Source organism: Bactrocera tryoni, chromosome 4 (assembly GCF_016617805.1).
Source record: "Bactrocera tryoni isolate S06 chromosome 4, CSIRO_BtryS06_freeze2, whole genome shotgun sequence".
In the NCBI taxonomy this organism is placed as follows: domain Eukaryota; kingdom Metazoa; phylum Arthropoda; class Insecta; order Diptera; family Tephritidae; genus Bactrocera; species Bactrocera tryoni.
Window position 1 is genome coordinate 79,486,995 of NC_052502.1, and position 21,594 is coordinate 79,508,588.

Genomic DNA, 21,594 nt, shown 5'->3' on the forward strand with positions numbered 1-21,594 from the left:
AATTTTTAATAGGCATTGTGTATAGGAATAAGTGTAAAATTTCACAATTAACTTATATTTTCGTATAAACCTATTTGTATCTTTGGTTTAATTCGTAACTCAATAAGATCACTTTGAAAAAAATTACAATATTTTTGAAATAGATTTAATGCCAGTGCTACCAATTTAGTGAAATGCAACCAATCAAATCAGGATGGTATCGCTATTTTTGCATTCGGATGCTAAACTTTTATTCGTTCCCGCTCATTTCCTATTGGAATGCAGCTACAAATTGTTCATATCGTCATCCATTTAATGAACTTAAATAAATTGTTTAGGAAATAAGTAAAAGTATTGTTTTGAAATAGTGCGTTTGGAATATTAAATCAACACATTTGAGTAAACAAGACGACCATATTTTATAAACAGCTCAAAAGCCGGGAATGAAAACTCCGTTCTTGGTTGCAGCATTGTAAGTAATTTTATCTAACCTATTTTTTTTAACTTCTGTAATCCATTTATCTTTTCTGGTTAGTTAATTTTCATTTTATATAAATGCGTATATAATGTAAGTATGAAAAGACTTATTTCGTTCAATAATATTGACACTAGTTTAAATTTATTTGATACACAATCAAGTAGGATTTATCTTCTCATTCCCCTAACTGAGATTATGTGATGAGCGCATGTCACAAAGCAGAGAGCAATGTTATATGTAGGAGCAACAATTTATGTTCAATTCATGTTACAGTCGTCCTTTTGCCATTTAATAAGATTGTTCGGTGACCGGCGTAATAGTGAAAATGTTAAGATAAAGAAATGCTAACAAATTTGCAAATAAATAAGTATAAAAAATCACTTCGCTTGAAAGGTGGAATATCGAATGTGTATTAGGAGAATTAATGGACTAGAGGCTAACAATCATTATTTATTCAAAGTTACAAATAATTAGATAATAATACATATATATGCAATTGTTTTGAAATTGTTATTTTGGCACTATCGCGAGTATGCCGGTTGATATAAGTATATTTGTTTTCTGCTTAGTTATGGCATAAAATAATATATAAAAAGTGAAAAAACATGAATAATTTCATGAACAATTTGATTTAACATGAAACGCAAATACCATTTCTAGGTAGTATATTTGATTAAGGACTAAATGCTAATAAATGTTCATAACACGCGTGTACATTATTTTCAGGTATAAATTTATGTATATGCACATATGCTGCATGTAACTACGTAATTGTAGTCTATAATCTATGTGATTTTATAATATTTAAGATTTAACTAATTTTCAACATCACTGTCGCTTCAACAACAATCAGTATTACTGATACTTGGTTCAATTGCGGAAACTCTTTAGTCAATTTCACGGAAATGTGTACAACACAGTCTACAATATCTCCGACATGCATCATATTTGTATTGTCTGCCATCCGTACTGAAAAAATGCACTATCGATGTTTTCACATAACAGCTCTTCTATTGGAATTATTGATTGTGGCTGTATTGCTATTGCAACCGCAATCAGTTTCAGCAGGGTCATGTCGTGAAGCGCAGCTCTGCTGCAATGGGCGTGACTCCTCTTGTGTTGTTCAAAAGACACCAATTAATGCAATAATTGAAGACCTAAACGAAAAACCATGTTATTGTGACCACGCTTGTCTGAAATTAGGCGACTGTTGTACCGATTTTAAGGATCACTGTCGAGGTAAATTTAAGTTACAAAGAATAAATTAATCAAATAAAACCTAATAAATGAAGTTAGTAATAATTTTAAAGAATGACTGAATCGATTAAAATTTAATATATAAAATTAATATTAAAAATATATTTATATTCTTATTATCCAAAGAGAACACACACTAATATACCATATACATAAATATGAATGTACATATGTACATACATAAGGATGATAAGCTATTCTAGGATTACATGTACAAAGTTATTAAAATTTCGCTTAACACCATAATTGAATATAAAAAGGTAGCAAACATTAGAAATTTACATCCAGTTTAACTGATAATGTTTTTTTATAATTGTAACACAGTTCACATAAATATTATATTACGAATTAGGTAGGGCAACCAACCATTTCAAAAAAGATTTAGGCAATGTAGATTGGGGATGGTTGTTGTCAAATTTTGATGTCATTTTTTATTTTGGTAGAGGATAAGAGAAATGTTATTTTCGTATGCGTTAGGACATATATTTAGTGCTTATGTACGTGGGTCGCAACTGGCTTGAAGTTTGTGTGGTCTTCGCCAGCTTTCCCCGAAATATATTTAAAATAACACAACACCCATAAAGTGGTGCTTTATACATTGTATATACATATGTATATAATGGTATATGTATTATATGTATATTACCTTATGCGTGAGATTGCGATTAGCAGAACAAAAGCACGTTTTAATACACTCCCAACATCAAAGTGGTGCAACGTAGAGAATTAAATTTTTATACATTCAGTCGAAGGTGTTCGAGCTCATTGATCTATTAAATTTATAATCTAAAAATATCTGTATTTTCTGGTTTTAAGATTTTATCTTAAATCTGTAAACTTTTTAGAAAAGCGAATAAAATACTTGGCTCGTCATGTAACCGTAATTATGAGCGTTTATTTTATATACATATGTATGTAGGTGTATTTACATATGTATATGCGTACATAATGGCTCTATATATGTACATATATAGGTTTGATAAACAGATTAAAGGTACTTTTGATAAAATTGAGGTAATCTGAATATTTAGCTGTCCTGAACCTTTGTAATGTACATCTACCTAGTAGTCACCAGAAAAACGTCGGAAATTTTTATTGTGTGTTGTGATAAGTTTTGATTTATCCAGAAGCTGGCTTTATATAGAAATTGGATCTGCAATGTTACCTCATACAAATAATTACATGTGCATCATGTATTTTCTTGATTAAAAAAGTACAAAAGCTGATATTGAAAATTTGGGTATGTGATTTTATTTACAGATAAAGTTTACAAAATAAAAACATAAAGTGGTAACAAATTTCAAATATATGTATGTAATAAGGAAGTTAAATCAAAAATAGTCTTAGTACTAAATATTTATATGTGCATATTTGATTTTTATTTTTTTATAATCTTTAGTGATTATGTATATATGATATTAATAGCCAATATTATTACCATTATTCAGTATTACGGAATTAAGTCGGGATGGCATCTAATCCACCAAGGATTTAAGGTGGGCTGGATCAATATTGGCCTATTCTTAGTCTATTGCCTTTTTAAGGTCCTTGCTGTCTCAAACCGTTTACCGTTCTTGAACACTTTGTCAGAGACGATACCCCAGAGGATCTCAATCGGATTTAGGGCCGGACTTAAGGCGGACCAGTCCAATACAGACATATTACAGAATTAAGTCGGGATGGCATCTAATCCACCAAGGATTTAAGGTGGGCTGGATCAATATTGGCCTACTCTTAGTCTATTGCCTTTTTAAGGTCCTTGCTGTCTCAAACCGTTTACCGTTCTTGAACACTTTGTCAGAGACGATACCCCAGAGGATCTCAATCGGATTTAGGGCCGGACTTAAGGCGGACCAGTCCAATACAGGCATTTTTCGCCCCGTAAAGATGGATTTGGTGACCTAAACTGTGTGTATTGAAGTATTGTCCTACTGAAAAGTTCTGTCTTCGCCTTATAAATTGCCACCAAATTCTATTAATTCACTCTACAGGAAACCCACATACATTTGAATATTCATTAGGGTAGAGATGTAGCACTTATTTCCTTTCCCCTATGGCAGAACGCAGCCCATACTATCCCACTGCCAACGCCAACCCTCGCTTAAAACAGGATCGCCGATCCTCGCGCATATCTCTCCAATATCTTTTGTAACTACTTTATTACTAAAAATTACGTTATGCCATTCTTAGCATCAAAAACGGTACTTATTTGCAAACTCCATGCGAGCCTTCAAGTGTCGCTGTGAAGGCTTGGGTTTAGGCACCATGGGGGTATGTTTCAGTAATGGATTTTTATGGGTTCTTTGCACTATTCGACTGTCAGTTATTTGGAGACCCATACGACATTAAATTTTTTCGCTACTCATTAAACCAACCACAGCAAACAGCAAGTCCTTGTATTTGCCGTTTGCAACGCAAATCGATGTTGCTTTTCCGCCCACTTCGTCGAATTGTACCATATTAACTTAAATTTTTTAGGTAATTAGAGATGCAGTTCCGGTGTCGGTTTATTTTTTTTGCGATATTGGTGATGTTCGCACCGCTATCATGTATTCCTTTAATGATACCTTGTTCAGGGTCTGTCAAACTGGTTTCATGGCATTTTAACTAATCAATGTCGAAATATTTAAATTAATTCCACTATTTTGAACAATTACATACATACTTATATTAAATATCTCAAACTAATTTTTGCAACTTAACTTCCGAAAACGCTATTATCAGCAGTTGCGATCATTTCGCACTGATGTGCACATATAATTATTTACTACGCAGTACCGAAAGCTCACGCTCGTTTTGAAAGCAACGGTACAACGAACGAAAGGAGAAAGAAAAAATTTTGGTCATTTCACAACAACAACATATCACCAAAGAATTAATCAATTTCAGAAACAGGATAGTTTTTCATATACATATAGCGAGAAAACAGGAAACCTAGTTATGCACATATAATTATTTGTATGAGGTATACCTAAATATATTAATGTAATGTGCCTAAGTGCACCCATCCACAATAAACGTAAAATGTATACATGTGTAATTACTTAGTTATTATCCTTTACTGGTGTAAATTCAACTTAAATATTGTATTAATAACTGTAATCTTCTCTCTTCTAGTGGTTGACTGTCAAGTGAGTGAATGGACTGCATGGAGTGAGTGTGATAAGAGTTGCGGTACAGGGGTCATGCTGCGTACCCGTAAAATAATTCGGGCACCGCAAAATGGTGGAAAGCATTGCCCATCTCTGACACAAAAGAAAAGCTGTTTAGGTATTCGATGTCACACCGAGAGAGGAAAACGAATCTTTCGAGGTAGGTGGAAGTTTATTTTAAAAAATATGATTTTGTCTGCATTTTGCTGAATTAAATTATGAATATTGTCAAAAAACGTTAAATACAAAAAAAAGTCCATACACATTTTTGCATACCCACAAACGATAAGTAAGCTCCTCATTGCCTCGTGTCTCAAATATAATTTTACATTTACAATTGCTATTAGCAAAAGTAGTCGCGTTGAGGAGTAAAACGCCACACTTTACAAATAGTGTTCAAAACGAACGCTTGGCAATAATTACGTAAAAAGCAACTCTTTGCTCCTTGCTCCTTAACAGGGCAAAACTAATTGCACACAAACTCGCGAGAGTGCAGAAATTTAAGTGTATTTATACATACAAATTATACTCTTGAATGTATTCATATTATGTTAGTACTTAGTAAATTCAACTAGTTATAAACTACTTTACAACTAGTATCAGGAGAACTACTAGTCCATCGGCGGTTTTTTGTATTAAATTTTTATTCATGTTTTTATGTATAATGGTTCGGAATGGTTCCATCAGATTCAGAAAATTGAAGATATAAACCGCTTTCACTCCTTACTAGTTGACCGCAGAGTGAGCAAGCAATTTTATATAACAGTTGCCTATTTATGAGTGTACCTATGGCTATGTATTCGTCTTTTTATACACATGCATATAAATATATGAATATGGCCACATATATGCATTTAAAATTGCACGCGTGGGGGTGACGTTGTGACCGTATTATGAGTGACACAGTAATCACCTCTAAATTTCGTGATGCTGCGGGGAAGCATACAACTGAATTCTTGCAACTTAAACACATCGAGACTACAAATTGTCAGCGATGAGCACACTTTGTAATGCGTAAAGGGACGCACACATCAGAATGTTTTAAAAGTCTGAAAGTGAGCTTTGTAGTAAGAAAGTCATTTTCATGCCATCAAATTTGCATGAGGCTTTTATTTTTTGCCCTTTAAATAATATACATGTGCGAGTTTGTAGATGTATAAGTTCCACTAACTTTAGCAATATATGTATAATAATTAAAGCAAATTAACAGATGCTTTTCCATATTAAAATTAGCAAGAAGTTGCAGTAAATGTTTTTACGTAATATTACAGATGTAGACGATAGTATGTATTATACACGTGCTAAGTAATTGAAACAAATAATTGTATTTGATAATGTTGAAATAAGTTTAAATTACATATATGTATATTCATTTCTGTTTCATCCACTACAGTTAAACTTTGGTTCCGTTATTTTTATACAATAATCAATACATTCCGCTTAGAACAACATTTCTACACAATATTCTTGCCGATCTTCATTGTGTTTAACTTGTTATCTAAATATTTAAATATTTTAAAAATATTAAAAGGCACTTTCCTTACACTTACATACATATGTATGTATATACTTATGTATGTATATTGTTACATACATAAACATCTACATATATCTATTTAAATATGTTTTATTTTTATTTTAATACTAAAATTGTAAGGATTTTGGTATAATTTCAGAAAATGCAGTTCTACTTCCATCTTCGGTATTCTATAATTATAATTCAAATACAAGTAAAGAATCTCTTCGGCAAACAAACAATCTCAAGAGGTATGTCTCAATTTTTTATTAGATATTTACAATTATTATTAATAAATAGCTCAAAGTATATGTATGCGGTATGATAGGATTTAAATAATTTAATATACATATATTATATATTTTAGTATATACTGAATAATAATGATTTTCGGTTGTTCCTCCAAAGTCTTCGATTAGGCGCGTCTTTTTTATATATTTCTCATTGAAAAACTTGTCAGAAATTTTGGAATTAGCGAAAATAAACTAAATATAACAATAATACTAAAATGGGAATAAGAGAAATAAGTAATAATTGGGTCTGTCCGCATTCAGTAAGCTTTGCATACCTCTTTACTAGCGCTTTCCGGAATTACATATGTACGTTTTATTACTGTGCTGCCGAAAACCATGTTACGAATTTAGCATAATTTGCTTATACCATACCTGCCAATTGGCGGTCTGTTCTTACTCATTCCTTCGGATAAGCAGCACGTGAAACTCTAGGGACAAAATGTAATCCTCAGGAAAAGCAAATATTCGTGTACGAGGTGTTGATAAAGTAACTGAAAACAACCGAAACAGATGTATGGCAATTCAAACTTGAAATTTCTTTGTGTGGGTTTGTGTGTGTTTTCGGTTCTTTACAGCATTATGAACTCTTGCAAGAAAGAGTGACTTGTGAAAAGTATACATACAGCTGTTAGTTTATCTTTTGCCAATTATTATGTAAATTTGTTTAATTTCAAATTAGCTTTTGCTTTAAAATTAAGTTAAGTTTCATAGAGTGCATCAAATGAATAACAAATCAGATATTAACAAGTACTAAATATTTTTAAAAGTTAGATGACATATATTTGTACAAATTCGAACATATTGGTTATAACATATAACGTTTCGTCAGTTCTTTATTGAGAATAAAATAAATACTCATATTTGTAAATCGGTTTGTTTTGGACGGGTTTTCATAACCTTGATATAGCTTCGTTAATTTGAGAGCTCATACCAATATTAATTACTTCTATTTCCGTTTCGATTAATTGAGAATCGTCAGATATTGTTTCAGTGCCGACGTCTTGATAAAATGTTTCCAACTGAGTTAGCAAGCTTACATTGCTATTTATTGGTTCAGTGGGAACTTTATGAGCTTTTTTTTTTGCAACCGTGAACATAGGAAATGTACTCAAACAACTTTCTTCCTGATTAGCATATACAGCATTATCAGAGCTGTCATTTGTAAATCCTAAATTAATTCGTCTTAACTCTGTTTTAATCCTTAACAATTCAACAAAACAATTTCCAAACGATGGACGGTCTTCCGGCGGTTTACTCCAACATTGTAACAACAAAGTAAACCTGTGGATATTTCGATAATAAAACGAATCTGTATAATATTTTGTATATTAAGACTTACAGTTCAGCGGGACAAGTTTCAGGCTTCTCTAGTCTTCCTCCGTCCTTCACGTAATTTAGGACTTCATAGTTATTTCTTGCAGCATAAGGCTGCTGACCCAAAGTAAATATTTCCCAACAAAGAACGGCAAAAGCCCACACGTCAGAATGTGTTGTGAAAATACCATCGACTAGACTTTCTGGAGACATCCAACGAACTGGCAAAAGACCTTCACCTTCTTTACGATAATAGTCGCTTTTATATATGTCACGAGCTAATCCAAAGTCACCAATTTTCACCATACGTTTACTTGGATCATTGGAAGATACCAAGCAGTTACGGCATGCAAGGTCGCGATGTACAAAATGCATATCTTCTAGATAACAACAACCTTTGCATACGTCAATACACATTGATATTAGGTCTAAGAGTTTCAGGGAAGCTATAGGCCTCTATAAAGATAGTTTGTGTAGATTGTAGTCTCAATTTAATGAAGATAAAATAGTATGTAGGTACCTTAGAGTTCGGTCTTGAATTGCGAACATAAGTCAGTAAGTCCCCTCCTTCCATATGCTCCATTATTATAGAAATAGACTCAGTGTCAAAGCAAACACCAATAAGTTGGACAATATTATCATGCTTGAAGTTGCTCATTAATTGAGCTTCTTGTAGAAGTTCAGCAAATTCACTAGCACCTTTTCGGAGGCTCTAAATAATGAAATATACACACTTACTTTCGTTTTATTTACTTATATCATTTTCAATACTTGCTTTAATAGCAACTTTTTCCTGTTGATCACTATTTTCGTGTTTTATTAATCCTTCATAGACTTCTCCAAATGCACCGCTTCCCAAAAAATGCAATATTGTTATTTGGCTCCAATTGATGTGAGGTAAAAGAGCAATATCGGCATCACTAAGAGGACCACCAGTATACAATGTCGAATGGCTTGTGGTAGAAAATGCTCTATTACGAGATGCCATAAGTTGCTGGTGCTGTAGTGTAGATATATTGCTCCATATACTTGGACGGCTTTTTTCAAGTAGTTTTTTAGCTTTTTGCCGTCTAACTTGTACTAAATATGTAAAAGTTAATGGAATTGTTAATTGATACAAACAACCGTTTGGTATGTTGCAAGAGTGCAAAAAGTATAAGTGCAAACTTACATGTACGTAATAGAATTAAAATAATCACGAATGTAGAAACAATAGCTGCCGGAGTTATGATAGCTAATACCAATGAATCCCTTTTCTCTGGAGACACAAAAGGTTCTGAAATTCGTTCGCTATCCACACTATATGGACCCCAACCATATAGGTCGTTTCTTGCGCGCACTCGGAACATCAAAAGCCTCTGTATATAAATTTCTCGTATAATGCAACTTAATTCCGTTGTACTACATGCAACTATCCATTTATCTTCAATTGGACTTGGTTCTTCCGCCCAAAGAACTTGACTGTAACCGTCTACTGAATTATTTATGTAGTCTAGGTTTATCGCTTGACTTCTTCTTATGCGTTTGGTTTTACGAGCTTGTAGCGCCTCCAAAGAATATTCAGTTATTAACTCCCCATTATTTGGAGCTGCGTCCCAAAATATCCTAAACACGTCACTTATGGTATGTTCGATCTGCGGTTGACCCGGTCGTCCAGGAGCTGCTCCCAGGGTTTCATAAATGAAATATTCATTAGGAACCTCTGGCCATATATAAGGATCTACAAGAGATCCATAAAATATTTCAAGGAAAAACTGATATTTCGTTTTTGGATCTAAATTTGGTACAACTATTAAAGAAGAATCTTCTGTAATATCAATGCTGAACTCATTGTCTCCATTTACTTCTTGACATGCTAGAACCGACCTTGTAACGTTATCCGAAGTAACCCAACTTAAAGTGAAGTTATGAGCAGATTTTTTGACCAGCCAAAGTCGAGAAGGAGTTTCAAATGTCTTCACTATGACTGAAAGTGTGCTGTTGAATTTGGATTTGGTGGAAAAAGCTTTCAACCAAAATTTATACTCTCGAGAAGATTCTAAATTCGTAACTAAGTAGTTTAGACCGTTAATTCGTTTGTATGCCCCTTCACTAGAGATCGTCTCTTGCCAATGTAGTTCATACCATACTTTTCCACAATTGGGTCGCTCCGGAGGATTCCACATAACATAAATTTGAGTGGGATTTAATGCATATGCCGTAAAATTGAGAGGCATAGAAGGCGTACCCACATCTGTGAGCACTGTCATAATGTCAGAATACCATTCATCTAATTTGAACTTTCTTTGATAATATGATGATATAGACAATTGTAATGTATAATTGGTAAAAGGCTGAATATTTGTTACGTTTAGAGTGTTATCGAATGTTATATGGCTTCGCGACACTTTGTCATTATCTGTAATCCATAAAGTATTTTTTATCCCCGGAACTTTTACTTTACATTTCTCAATTTCATCTAAGTTTGGAAAACTCAATGTCATATAGTTTTCACCCACAGAAATTACTTTGGGGTTTAATGATTGCTTATTTTTTAATAAGATATTATGATCCGGTAAAAGGCAGTTGCGCTCAGGAAAATGTTGATAGTTATATGCCTTGACATTTTTTATGTGTTCAATGTTTACTTGATATTCAATTTTTTTGTTTTGGACACTATAAGAATATACTTTTTCATTTTCCAATATATATATATAATTGCCATCACGGTCTACTTTAATTATTTCCTCTGGGTTGGCCAGTACTGTTTGAATTTGTGAACTACATACACGCTTTGAAATGTCATAAATACAAATATTTCCATCCTTATCTACAAGGCTAACTGACACTGGTGATGACACAAACATTTTGTCAATATATGTGGTTTCGAAATCTATAAAGGTGGAATTACTCAAAATTCGACCAGCAAGAGAAGAAGTATTAGCTTCCTTGTCACGTTCAAGCCAAAGAAGAATATTCAAAAATGGCATTATCGTGAGGTCTCGCACATTCTTCCCTCTGTCAAGAGTAAGTAATTTATGTGGTGCCATTACTTTTCCTTCGAATTGACATAAATCAAGCTCATATATGGAGACACTGGATTTATCTTCTGTATCCAATTCGGCCCAGTATACAATTCGTTGAATCCAGTCAACTGTCAACGACAGCACTTCAGCTCGCATTCTGGCTAATTTGATTGGCTTTAAATCAGATATTGTCGAAATAAGCTCTACATTTTCGTTTACCCACAAAATACGCTTTTCGCTTGACATAACTGCTAAATGCTCCACTTGGCTGCTGATTTGTATTAATACTTTGCTGATATTTAAATCCAGATCATATTCTGCAATATATTCACTTGTGGCATATATAAATGCGGGTTTGGGTTGAACTTCTGGATTAATGTGAAGTTGAATTGTACTGTTCTGCCCTTGTTTTTCAATTCCCGATATAAAAGATTGTACTTGAAAAACATAAGACTCCCCAATACGCAGACCATCAATTGATATTTCATAAAATTGTTCATTACTCGAATTATATATTCTTTCAGCGTGCAGTTCCTTTCCAAGCCAACAATAAATTTTATATGCCATTTTGGAAGAGGTATTTTCATTTTCCGGAGATTCCCAACGAACTGTTGCGGTAATATTGTTTATAGCCTCAAGTGGATCATTGAAAGGCTCAATAAAAATTCGCATTTGTTTTGGAGGGGAGATACTAGTACTAGGGATAAAAATCGGTAGCGTCGTGGTTGAACCAAAGCTCCAATATGTGAACGGTGTTATAGAAATATTAAAATGTGACTCCAACGTGTGAGTTTTATCCATTACTACGAATGATTCGTTAGTCTTATAAATTACATTTGTTGGATATTTAGAATTATTGAATTGTAAAAGAATGTTGTAGAATATTGTATAATTTTCTGAGGTATTAACTGGATGCCATCTAATAATCCATTCATTTGTATAGGCTTGATTAATACGAATACTTTTGATGTCAACAGCTTCAGGAACAACAGACAAATCAATGGATAGTATATAACTTGACTTCAAATAAATGCAGTTTATTTTGCTTAACTGAGGAAGTTCAATTTGCATTTCATTAGTTGAATTGCCTGCTCTTGCAAAAATAATTGCATTTGAATTCGATTTCAACCAAATAACACTGTCAATTTCATGTAAAAATTCTATGGAGCCCGTTTGAATGTCATTTTCTATGAAACTGTATTGCAAATCATCTATAAACATGTCAATGCTAACTCGGAATAACTGAACGTCTCCATCGCCTTTTCGAACAACCCAAAACAGTCGTTTAGCTATAATATCCAAGGCAAATCCACTTATTATGTCTTCATTTGTGTTCGTATGGTAATATTCATATTCATCCGTGTCAAGCGTATCACCTAAAAGTCGTCTCACTAATCTCGTTCTTGTTGAGTAGTAAATGTGACCATTATGTGAATCTATTGCAATATACTCAGCGCGGAATATGGGTAGCATCTCTTCTTGACTGCCATCTAAGTTCGCTCTCTTCACACAATTTCCCAGAGAATCTACCCAATACATCTTCCCACCTCGCCACTCATATGACAAGCTAATCGCATTTGTGGCTGTAAATGAGCAATTTATCTCAGGATTTATGATGTTCGCACATTGCAAGCGATTGTCCTGAGTTATGTAGTATATTGTTGCATTCAACTGCACAAAATCTCTTACGTTTTCCATTTGACCGACCTGCTCTATATGCTCACCGGTTTCATTAATTTCGTATATACCATTTAGGCTTGCCGCTAAAAATATATACTCCCCAAAGGGCCAAGTACGTGTCAACAGTGCTCTAGACCACAAGCCCATTGTACCACCAAGAACTACACGTACACGAAACTTATACACATTGTTCGGTTGCAATTTTTCCACATTGAAATAGTTTGTCTTTATATTGCGTATATTAAAAGCGCTATTACTTGCCAAGTCCATTATTTCAAGCTCATAATCCCACTTGCGCCAAGCATATTCTGTCTGGTATTCATTTAGCTTCGGTTCATTCCAAACAATTTTCGCCATCTTAGAAGTGACAAAAGCTCTCACATTTTCCGGGATTTTCTCTAGCGTTGGTTGTGCTTGTATAAAATTAGCTTGTCGTGTCAATGGCGTAATACTCCAACACCATTCCAACTCTCTCACCATCGAAATGTCATACTCATTTGAATTGTAGTTCTTCCTGAATAAATGTGTACCGTTCGTGCCGAGCAGATGAATCCCGTTGTACCAAAAGCTTTGAATTTGTTGCATGCTAGCAGATAGTTTTAAACGAAGATTTTGTTTATATTTCCCATCAAAAGTGCTTTCATATAATTCGTGATCACTTGTGTTATAAAATATTATTAAACTCCTTTGATAATTGTTTGAAAAAATACCAACATTACTCTTAATTACGATTTCTGAGTAATTAGAAGCAAGATTTGTTCGAATAAGGCTGCCATTGTTGATCCAAAATAACCAGCCATTTATGGGATCTACTTGCATTTGATCTATTGACTTAGTTACATTTTTTATTATAAAACTATGAAAGTTTCCATCTAAATCCGTGGAAATAATTGCCCACTCGGCAATAGGTGTCTAAAATGGTGGAAGAGTATTCAGCTTATAACTATGAAGAAGGCATTTGCAATAAACTTACTTGGACCGCTATGAAAAGCAATTTATTTAACCAATCCACGCTAATTTTCTTCGGTTTAAATTCAGTCAATTTGTCTAAAGTAGGAATCGCACCTTTTGGATTTTCATCATTCCAAGGGACTCTGTAAATAGCAGTGATTTCGAATAACAAACAATAAATTTCTTATTTAAAAAACTATATAACGTACCTCATAATATTTCCCAAATAATCAATTATATAAACAATGTACTCTCCAAAATATGAGTAAAGCGCATAATCTATTATAAGATGCTCACTTTCGAATACAAGTTCAGAGTCTGTTAAAGATTCTAGACTTTTAATTCTAATGCTATATTCCCCAGCTAAAAGCACTAGGTCAATGTTCTCTGAATTTCCATACAAAAGCGCAACTTTTGTTTGAATAAATGTTTCAACAAAACTACCTTCCCCCTCCGAATTTAACATGGATAGTTTTACAGAGTATTTCGTAGCTGGTAGCAAATGAGAAAAAACAAAACTTCTTCTGTCGTGCGATAATATCTATTTACAATGAGACTAGTAGTTTTATAATTAAACATTCGCAACCTTTGCTTTTAAATACCTGTTTTTGTGATGAATTTGCATTTTCCAATGTCAACACATAACCTTTTAAAGGCCCACAAGTAAAAATACCTGGTTCCCAAGTGATACTGATGTGATTGGGATCTAAAGCAATTGCTTGTTTCAACAGTGGTTTCGAAAGCGGTACCCCCTTGGCTTTGGTTCTGAATGGCTTTGTTGGTGGTGAATGTAAAATTTGATTCATATTCTTTCCAAATTTCAAATTGTAACGAAACTGAAGAGGAAAACATTTCAATACAGTTTGTACAGCTTTTAAGTTTATGCTTACCTTATATACGGCAAAAGGAATCAAATCATTTAATATTTCGCAGATGAAATGCCGGTTGCAGTTAAAATTTGTAAGATTTTTCCAAGCTTGTGGTTCGGATATGTTTTCTTTAATGTATTGGTATTGTATGTATATACTAAACTGGTGGCTTGCAAAAAAGGAATCAGGAAACAATATATTCCAAACCAATTTAAACTCATCTGTGTTATTTGACATTTTTACATAAGGTACTTCTAGTTTTATTTTCGGTTCTATCGTTTCCTTTGCGTAATCCCAGTATCGCCTTTGACCCATCTCGCAAGCAAACGTGCATGGTAAATCAAGGCTATGTAGTTGCGTTGAAACCTAATATGTTGTAAAAAGGTAAGTGTGGGAATTAATATATGAAGCCTGATAAATAGTGCATGTGATGTGCAAGACCATATGCACATAATATAAACACTTACACATATTTCCTGGCAGCCCTCAGGGTTGGTTAACGCTTCCACCCATTGTTCACATCCTTTTGTGCACTGTAAGAATTAGTCTTTATATTTTAAATATACATACATACATACATAGGTATGTACCTACGTTAAACGCTGCATACTATGTATTAAGTGATACATTCGTTTTTCTCGCAGCTATATACTATACATACTATGTATGTGTGCAAGCATTCGCTAATAAGTCAGGTTGCAACCTTTGTAAGCTTAAGAAATTAAAGAGGAAGTTGGGGATGTTGATTTGTGGCACGAGTATAGTTATAAAATAATTGATTAGGAAAGTGAGATTTTAGGTACAGTAACCAAAATACAAACATATATTACTTGCACAAGGTAGTTTAAACACTGCGAATTGTTGGTCCATTCAAACTGTGTTTTAATTTATATGTTCCCTTAGGTAAACTTCTTACTTAGTTTTCTTGAAAACTTCAATGTCTCTTAGTCCCTTTCGTCTTAATTCTCCTTTATTTGTTCCTTACGATAATTCCTGTTCTCAAATTTCCATTGGCCATTGCACGCCGTGTTATTTTGATTGCTTTATATATTCGATTAATTTTTTTTCTTATTTTTCTACGTATACAAATTTTTAAAGGAAAAATACGTTATATCTTATTTGCCCTCAAATAAATTTTAACTATGATACAATTTTTATTATACATGTACATACTTTTAAGCGACGTTTGAAAAAAAAATATTTAAAAGGGATCTGACCGTATTTTTTCATTTGTAAAACATGCGAAAATGTATACGATTTTAGTGGCTTTAACCTTTCGATGTGACTTACGGTAATTAACATTTTTACTTACTCGTCTCTCGAAGCAAACGGAACTCCCGCCTTTTTCACCACAATCCAATCCGTACTCATTGAAATAATTAGCCGCCTTAAAAATATATTGCAACAATCAGTTTCGTTGGTATAAGAAAAATCAGTTAGTACATACTGTTATAATTCTTATTTACGAAACTACAATAGTAGTATATTAAATATTAGTAGTAATATTCAAGATAAATACGTTATTTCATGTATACACACGTATCTATTGTAAAATTATTTGTTTTATGTACTTCAAGCTTGAAGTATTTTATTTTTGTGCAGAATCGGTAAACAAACATCTAAAACAAACATTTTAAAGTGCTTTTTGTTTTTTTTGTAATATGAATAACATATTTATGTAGTAGTCTCGTGTTGTTGGGTTACGAAATTTTGCTATACTAAAATATAATATAGTATAAATCTATAGATGCATGTGACGTGCATATGATAGTAGTAATAGAACTAGGGGAGAAAAGGTCAATAAAAGAAGTTTTGAAATGATAAATTATGCACAACCATGGTAATTTGGTCACGTGTTACTATTTTCTTCTTTGGCTGAATTATATCTTATAGACAGTACTAGACATTCGAATCTACCTAATTTTGCAACTAGTCCTCACCGTTACTCACAAATGCTGCTGCGATTCATCTTGCTGAGCTTACTTAAATGCAATTGTATGAAGATCTCTAATCAATTGGCCATTGTTGTAAAAGGAATGTGCATTCGACTACATGTGTACTAATACATATGTATATATTCGGTGATATAGTAGCTATTAAATGTTAGCATTCGTTTATATAATTCATATTACATATTTAACGACTGCCCAATGAAGATGTGTTCCACATTTCTAGCGCAAGCAAGCTGTGCTCGTAGAAATCGTGCAAAGTGTGGTAAGCGGCGCTACCATAATGGCACTGTGTTTTCTATACATATGTACATACATACGTGAGTATATACCATATGTATGTACATATACGCACGTATGAGCTTATGCTTCTTTGCGAATTGTCTGTTTTAATTGACAAAAAGTACATGAGCTGCACATATGTATGTACATATATAAAAATCTTCACTGCTTAAAGACAATTTCAAACACGTGAGCAAGCAGCGTACGACACGGCACATGAGATTGGTTGATCTTAGTTTAGATGCTACTAATTAGCCGTTAATTAAAGTAAATATTTGGTATCTAGTATGTACATCTACGCCTATGTAAAAAGTGTCAGCTAATTGTAGTTATGTCATTGTAGAAGTGACAATTTAAGAAGTGCTTTTGGAAAAATACATTTTCAATCCGTCAAGTTTTTATTTAATGTTAAGATAATAGTGCAAAGGTGAAAAAAATAAAATAAATACAGTGAAATTCTCCATTACGGACAGATCTCATAGACGGAACGCTCCCATAACTGGACGAATTTCATGAACAAAACGTTTTCATTAATATGTTCATACAAAACCAATTTTAATAGCTGGACATAAATAAGTACGTTTCAATGATTGGACACAAACACTAATTCGCTCAAATTATCTCCGATAAACGGACAAGGTTTCATAAAAAGAAAAGTGCGAAAAATTTATAGTTCCCAATTTTTTTTTCACAACAAATAAATTGACTTGCGCCGGCGCCGTCTGGTTCGCGGTAGCTCAACGGAAACTAATAGGATGACAATCATTCATTCACTCCTGGCTATCATTGGTTCGCAATTATTAGTTCTGTAGAAATATAATTCTGAGTTTCAGCTACTGACTCTAAAAAAAAAACATTTTAAACACAAATTTTTGCCACTTCCCCACATATAGAAATTCTCTTAACCGGACGAAACACCCTGATGTGGGTATCCGGCTATGAGGAAATTCAATGTATATGGTATGTAAATATTGAACTACTCTCCATATATAAATGCTGTGCTATGACTAGCGGGAATTCATCAAAGTTAATATCTATTTGCTCAGTCATGTATTAAAGTAATTCTCTAGCAAGATGCATAATTGTTATTGCAAATAGGTATGCACATACGAGTTAATTATAATTACAGAAATCTTGTATTGCAAAATTACGTTTGTTTAAATACAGTGAGTACATATTTATAATTAATAAAAACTAGTTGCAAATCGCTACGTTTGCATTTCTTTCCATTTACCAATTCTTATATTGTCACAGATGCAATAATGATGCTCAGAGGAATAACTTTTTTTATATAATTTTTACCGTAAACTTACTTCCAGTTTGCAGTGTTCCAAACACTCGTTTGTTACATTTATAATCGTTGCATTTTTTACATTTATTGTATCAAAGATCTCTCCTCTTTGAGTAGTGGCGTATTCAGATTCAAGGTCAATTTTCTGTCCAATATTTGCATCGAACAGATGTGTAGTAACATTCGTTACTTGCTCGTCACTGTTTGTGCTGCCAGTAACTGCTTTGCTTGTCACTGGATATTCATTTGATTTGCACATATCACAACTAACCAACAATAGGAGTATTATCAGCCAATGAAATGAGTTCATTATTGATGCCAATGAAATTCCGTCACATATTTTGTTCGCACATTTGCAGGATATGTGACAAATTGTATATAGTCGTGCCCACACATCAACATGAATAATCATTCTTAATTGTTCTTGTACAATGATCTACATATGCATAAATGTATGCATGCGGTAAAGATCCCCTCCTCACGCAAGTTGGTTATGCAGAGAGTATTTAATTTTTAATACAAGAAACGGTCGCAGTGTTTGCTATGTAAGTGGTTTAGTAAATTCATTATAGTTGTGACCTTATTCACAAACATATTGTAAAGAACATTCCAAAAGCTAGTCTTTTTTAGCAGAAATTTTGAAATTTTCGGTATATACCAGTGCGTTAATTGTTTTCTTCAAGTCAACTTGAGACGCCGCGTGTATTTTAGATTCAATTAATTTTTTGTGTCGTCAATTAATTTTTATTAATTCGTATACCATATGTGAGTTGATATATATTTATTTAGATTTTTCTTTGTGAGTATGCACACATGCGGTTAACAAAACTTATTTCTCCATTTGAGAAATTTTTGTTGTGAATATAATTACATCGATTATATACCACAGTTTGAGTTTATAAAAAGTAAATATGTTATAATTAGACCATTATTGTCATAATATTGTTGATTTTTTGTACTCTGTCAATTACCACACTTTTTTGACTTTCATCAAAAATTGATTAAGCTATAAACTAAAATTATTAAGTATTAATTGTTCGCTTCTCTGGCATTTTTAATAATTAAATTTTCATAAATCTCTTTTATATTCACTTTCGCTCATTTATAGTATATACATATGTATATAAATATGTAGATACAATCTAATATGTAACTGACGTATACTTGTATATCGTTTTTGTTCAATATTTATAAGTTAAACAAAGTACGCGCGTTCTCATAGGTTTACTTTAGTATTCACTCGCGCTACCTTTGTTCTGGTGTTCTTTCCCGAACCACGCTCAAATCACAACTGATCGCTCAAAGCCAGCTCAGCTCTTACTTGTAGCTCGAATGTCAGTATATTTATTCTTGCAATGTGGCCTCTTAGATTCAATTCCAAACAAATATCTTTTCATATTCAGAGAGCTTTTCGATATACGCAAAAATATGTTTATAAGTATACCTGATATATTTTCATTGTATGTATAATGTATACATATGTAGGCTTATTTAGACCTTTGACAATAATTTGAAGTGTGAAAATTACTTCTGTTTCAGTAAAATTAGATTAAATTCTTATATAAAAACGCTGTAGAAAAACAGGAAGAGGGAAGACTGAATATGAGCAGTATAGTATGTGAATAAAAACTTCCGAGCACAAACCAATATTTAACTTCATTTCTCTTAGTTTGTAAAACAAGAAGAAACAGTTAATACAGTTTGTAATTTATAAATTAATTATTTTTTAACACATACAATTGACAATTTTTATGTACCTGCAGTAACAGATAACGGATTTTAATGATTTCCGTTTCCGTTAAGAAATGAATGAAGGTGCTATATTTTGATTTCCTTTACCTTTTGTGTTTAAAGTGCGTTCATGTGAAAAAGAAATGGTTTATTTTAGCGAACGGGCTATTGAAGCTTAAAAAATAAATTGGCTGGAAAATCTAAATTTAATTGGCACAATTTAATCCTGGATGAACATGTATGTACATATGTATGTAAGTTTTTTTATTTTCTTTCATATTTTATGTTTAAAGAAGTGTTTTAGTGTGAAAAGTGGATTCAAAGGGATGAATTAATATTTTGAGATATTTACGAATAAATAGTGGAACTGAACTCTATTTTCATAATAATTTTTATACATAATCATATACATATATTTTTGATCTTTCAGCTATTGCATAGAATTTGAAGTAATTAATGCAGCAAAGGAGTGCAACAAAATTGCTCCCTACAATTTTCTTTTAGAAGGTGATTTTTTTTTCATATTTTCTCTAATTTGTAACTATATTTATATGAAGAACATGTACACAAATATAAATAAAAACATATACATACCTTTAAAGGTGATCGAATATCAGTGCGATGTAATATAAGGAAAATGTCCAACAAATTGACCTTATGGAATGACGAAATGAATATAGCCGCGCAAAACTTTACATTGCGAGACACTAACAGAGTAGCAAAATTGAATGCACCGCGTTTGATGCCTAGAAACTCTGCAGTTCATAACAATAATATTAAATACAGGGAAAATACGCAGTGTCGTGGTGAAGGTGCGACGGGTAGATCTTCATGGTGGCGAGCATCCGCAATTCCGTCTTGTCAAGGGAAATGGCTGCGACTCACTCTAGAGACGGCTAAATGTTCACATACACATTTTGAATTCGCTTAAAACTATAAGCATATCAAATATGTAATTTTAAAATGTTTATATTAATTACACGAAACAAAATATTTATTATATGTATAATTAGAAACATTCGCCACAGGCAATATTATTGTAATTAAATACAGATATACATATGTATGTATAAACATGAAAGCTCAGTCTTTCAGTAGGAATTGACATCAATTATATAAAATTTGTAAGTTGGAAAGTCGACCCGACTTCCAACATATACTTTTATAAATAGTGAAAGAAAGCAATACTTATAAATAGTAAAATAAATATGAAATAAAAAAATAATTATATATATTTTCATTATAAGATTAGCACCTGAAACATAATTTATGAGTAGGTTTTAAATCCCGTTTTGATGTGACTGTCCTGTGATACAATTTCTTAATTCAAAAACGTAGATATAGAAAATTGCTTTGAATATAGTTAAAGCCGATTTTGTCAACCATTTTTTATATTAAGTTCCTCCGATATTTACTACATTTTAGTATATTAACCATAACATAACGGTACGTCAAAATGGTAAATTCATTTTTGTTTTAGCCTGAGAACGAAAGTCTGATCATTTGTATTCGGAGCAACTCCGCGCAGTTTACTCAGTCGGTCTTCATGTGTACCTCATAAGATTGAAAATGAATGAAATAAATGATCTCAGTTAAAAAACGAATAATTTTAAAAGTTTGACATTCTTATAATCTTCAAAAGAAGATATCGTCATTTCGACATATCGTTATCTTTTCAGTGGTATACTTAAAATAGCGTTATCTTTCTAGAGTTAAATACCAATATACTTGTATCTACATATATAATATATTCTTATGTCTGCAATAAATTCATTCTATACAGCGAAAAGTTGATGCAATAAGTGCACTATGGCTTTTTCAAATATTTTAAGTTAGCGAAGTCTTGA

At 32.6% G+C, this 21,594-nt stretch overlaps 2 protein-coding genes across 10 annotated transcripts; one reads left to right on the forward strand and one right to left on the reverse strand.

The window, feature by feature from the left end:
* The first annotated feature begins 188 nt into the window (after window positions 1-188).
* Window positions 189-21,557, forward strand: LOC120774509 (somatomedin-B and thrombospondin type-1 domain-containing protein). Of its 9 annotated transcripts, none has more exons than XM_040104195.1 (6): window positions 189-451; window positions 1,311-1,696; window positions 4,832-5,026; window positions 6,543-6,633; window positions 20,178-20,254; window positions 20,350-21,557. In XM_040104195.1, the coding sequence occupies exons 1-6, from the start codon at window positions 423-425 to the stop codon at window positions 20,676-20,678; spliced, it is 1,107 nt and encodes a 368-aa protein (XP_039960129.1). In that variant the 5' UTR covers window positions 189-422; the 3' UTR covers window positions 20,679-21,557. The 9 variants fall into 9 exon arrangements, with proteins under 9 accessions (XP_039960129.1, XP_039960132.1, XP_039960128.1 ...); XM_040104198.1 differs by lacking the exon at window positions 189-451 and adding an exon at window positions 738-1,183 and having other exon boundaries at window positions 1,267-1,696; XM_040104194.1 differs by lacking the exon at window positions 189-451 and adding an exon at window positions 738-1,183.
* LOC120774507 (protein sevenless) lies at window positions 7,431-20,153 on the reverse strand. Its single transcript, XM_040104189.1, has 12 exons — window positions 18,039-20,153; window positions 15,807-15,881; window positions 14,962-15,027; window positions 14,516-14,860; window positions 14,228-14,461; window positions 13,835-14,166; window positions 13,648-13,768; window positions 9,161-13,586; window positions 8,765-9,069; window positions 8,510-8,701; window positions 8,015-8,445; window positions 7,431-7,956 (listed from the first exon to the last, which is right to left on the reverse strand). Exons 1-12 carry the CDS (start codon window positions 18,426-18,428, stop codon window positions 7,566-7,568), a joined length of 7,308 nt encoding a protein of 2,435 aa, XP_039960123.1. The 5' UTR covers window positions 18,429-20,153; the 3' UTR covers window positions 7,431-7,565.
* Window positions 21,558-21,594: the final 37 nt, after the last annotated feature.

Excerpts from the sequence above, each read along its gene's own strand:
- LOC120774509 (XM_040104194.1), top strand. The coding sequence starts at position 1,152 with ATGTTCATAACACGCGTGTACATTATTTTCAG. Across the intron at positions 1,697-4,831 it reads TTTTAAGGATCACTGTCGAG|TGGTTGACTGTCAAGTGAGT; the intron begins GTAAATTTAAGT and ends TCTCTCTTCTAG. Across the intron at positions 20,255-20,349 it reads CTACAATTTTCTTTTAGAAG|GTGATCGAATATCAGTGCGA; the intron begins GTGATTTTTTTT and ends ATACCTTTAAAG.
- LOC120774507 (XM_040104189.1), bottom strand. The coding sequence starts at position 18,428 with ATGATTATTCATGTTGATGTGTGGGCACGACTATATACAATTTGTCAC. Across the intron at positions 15,028-15,806 it reads CCGTTTGCTTCGAGAGACGA|TGCACAAAAGGATGTGAACA; the intron begins GTAAGTAAAAAT and ends TAATTCTTACAG. Across the intron at positions 9,070-9,160 it reads TTTAATTCTATTACGTACAT|TACAAGTTAGACGGCAAAAA; the intron begins GTAAGTTTGCAC and ends TTACATATTTAG.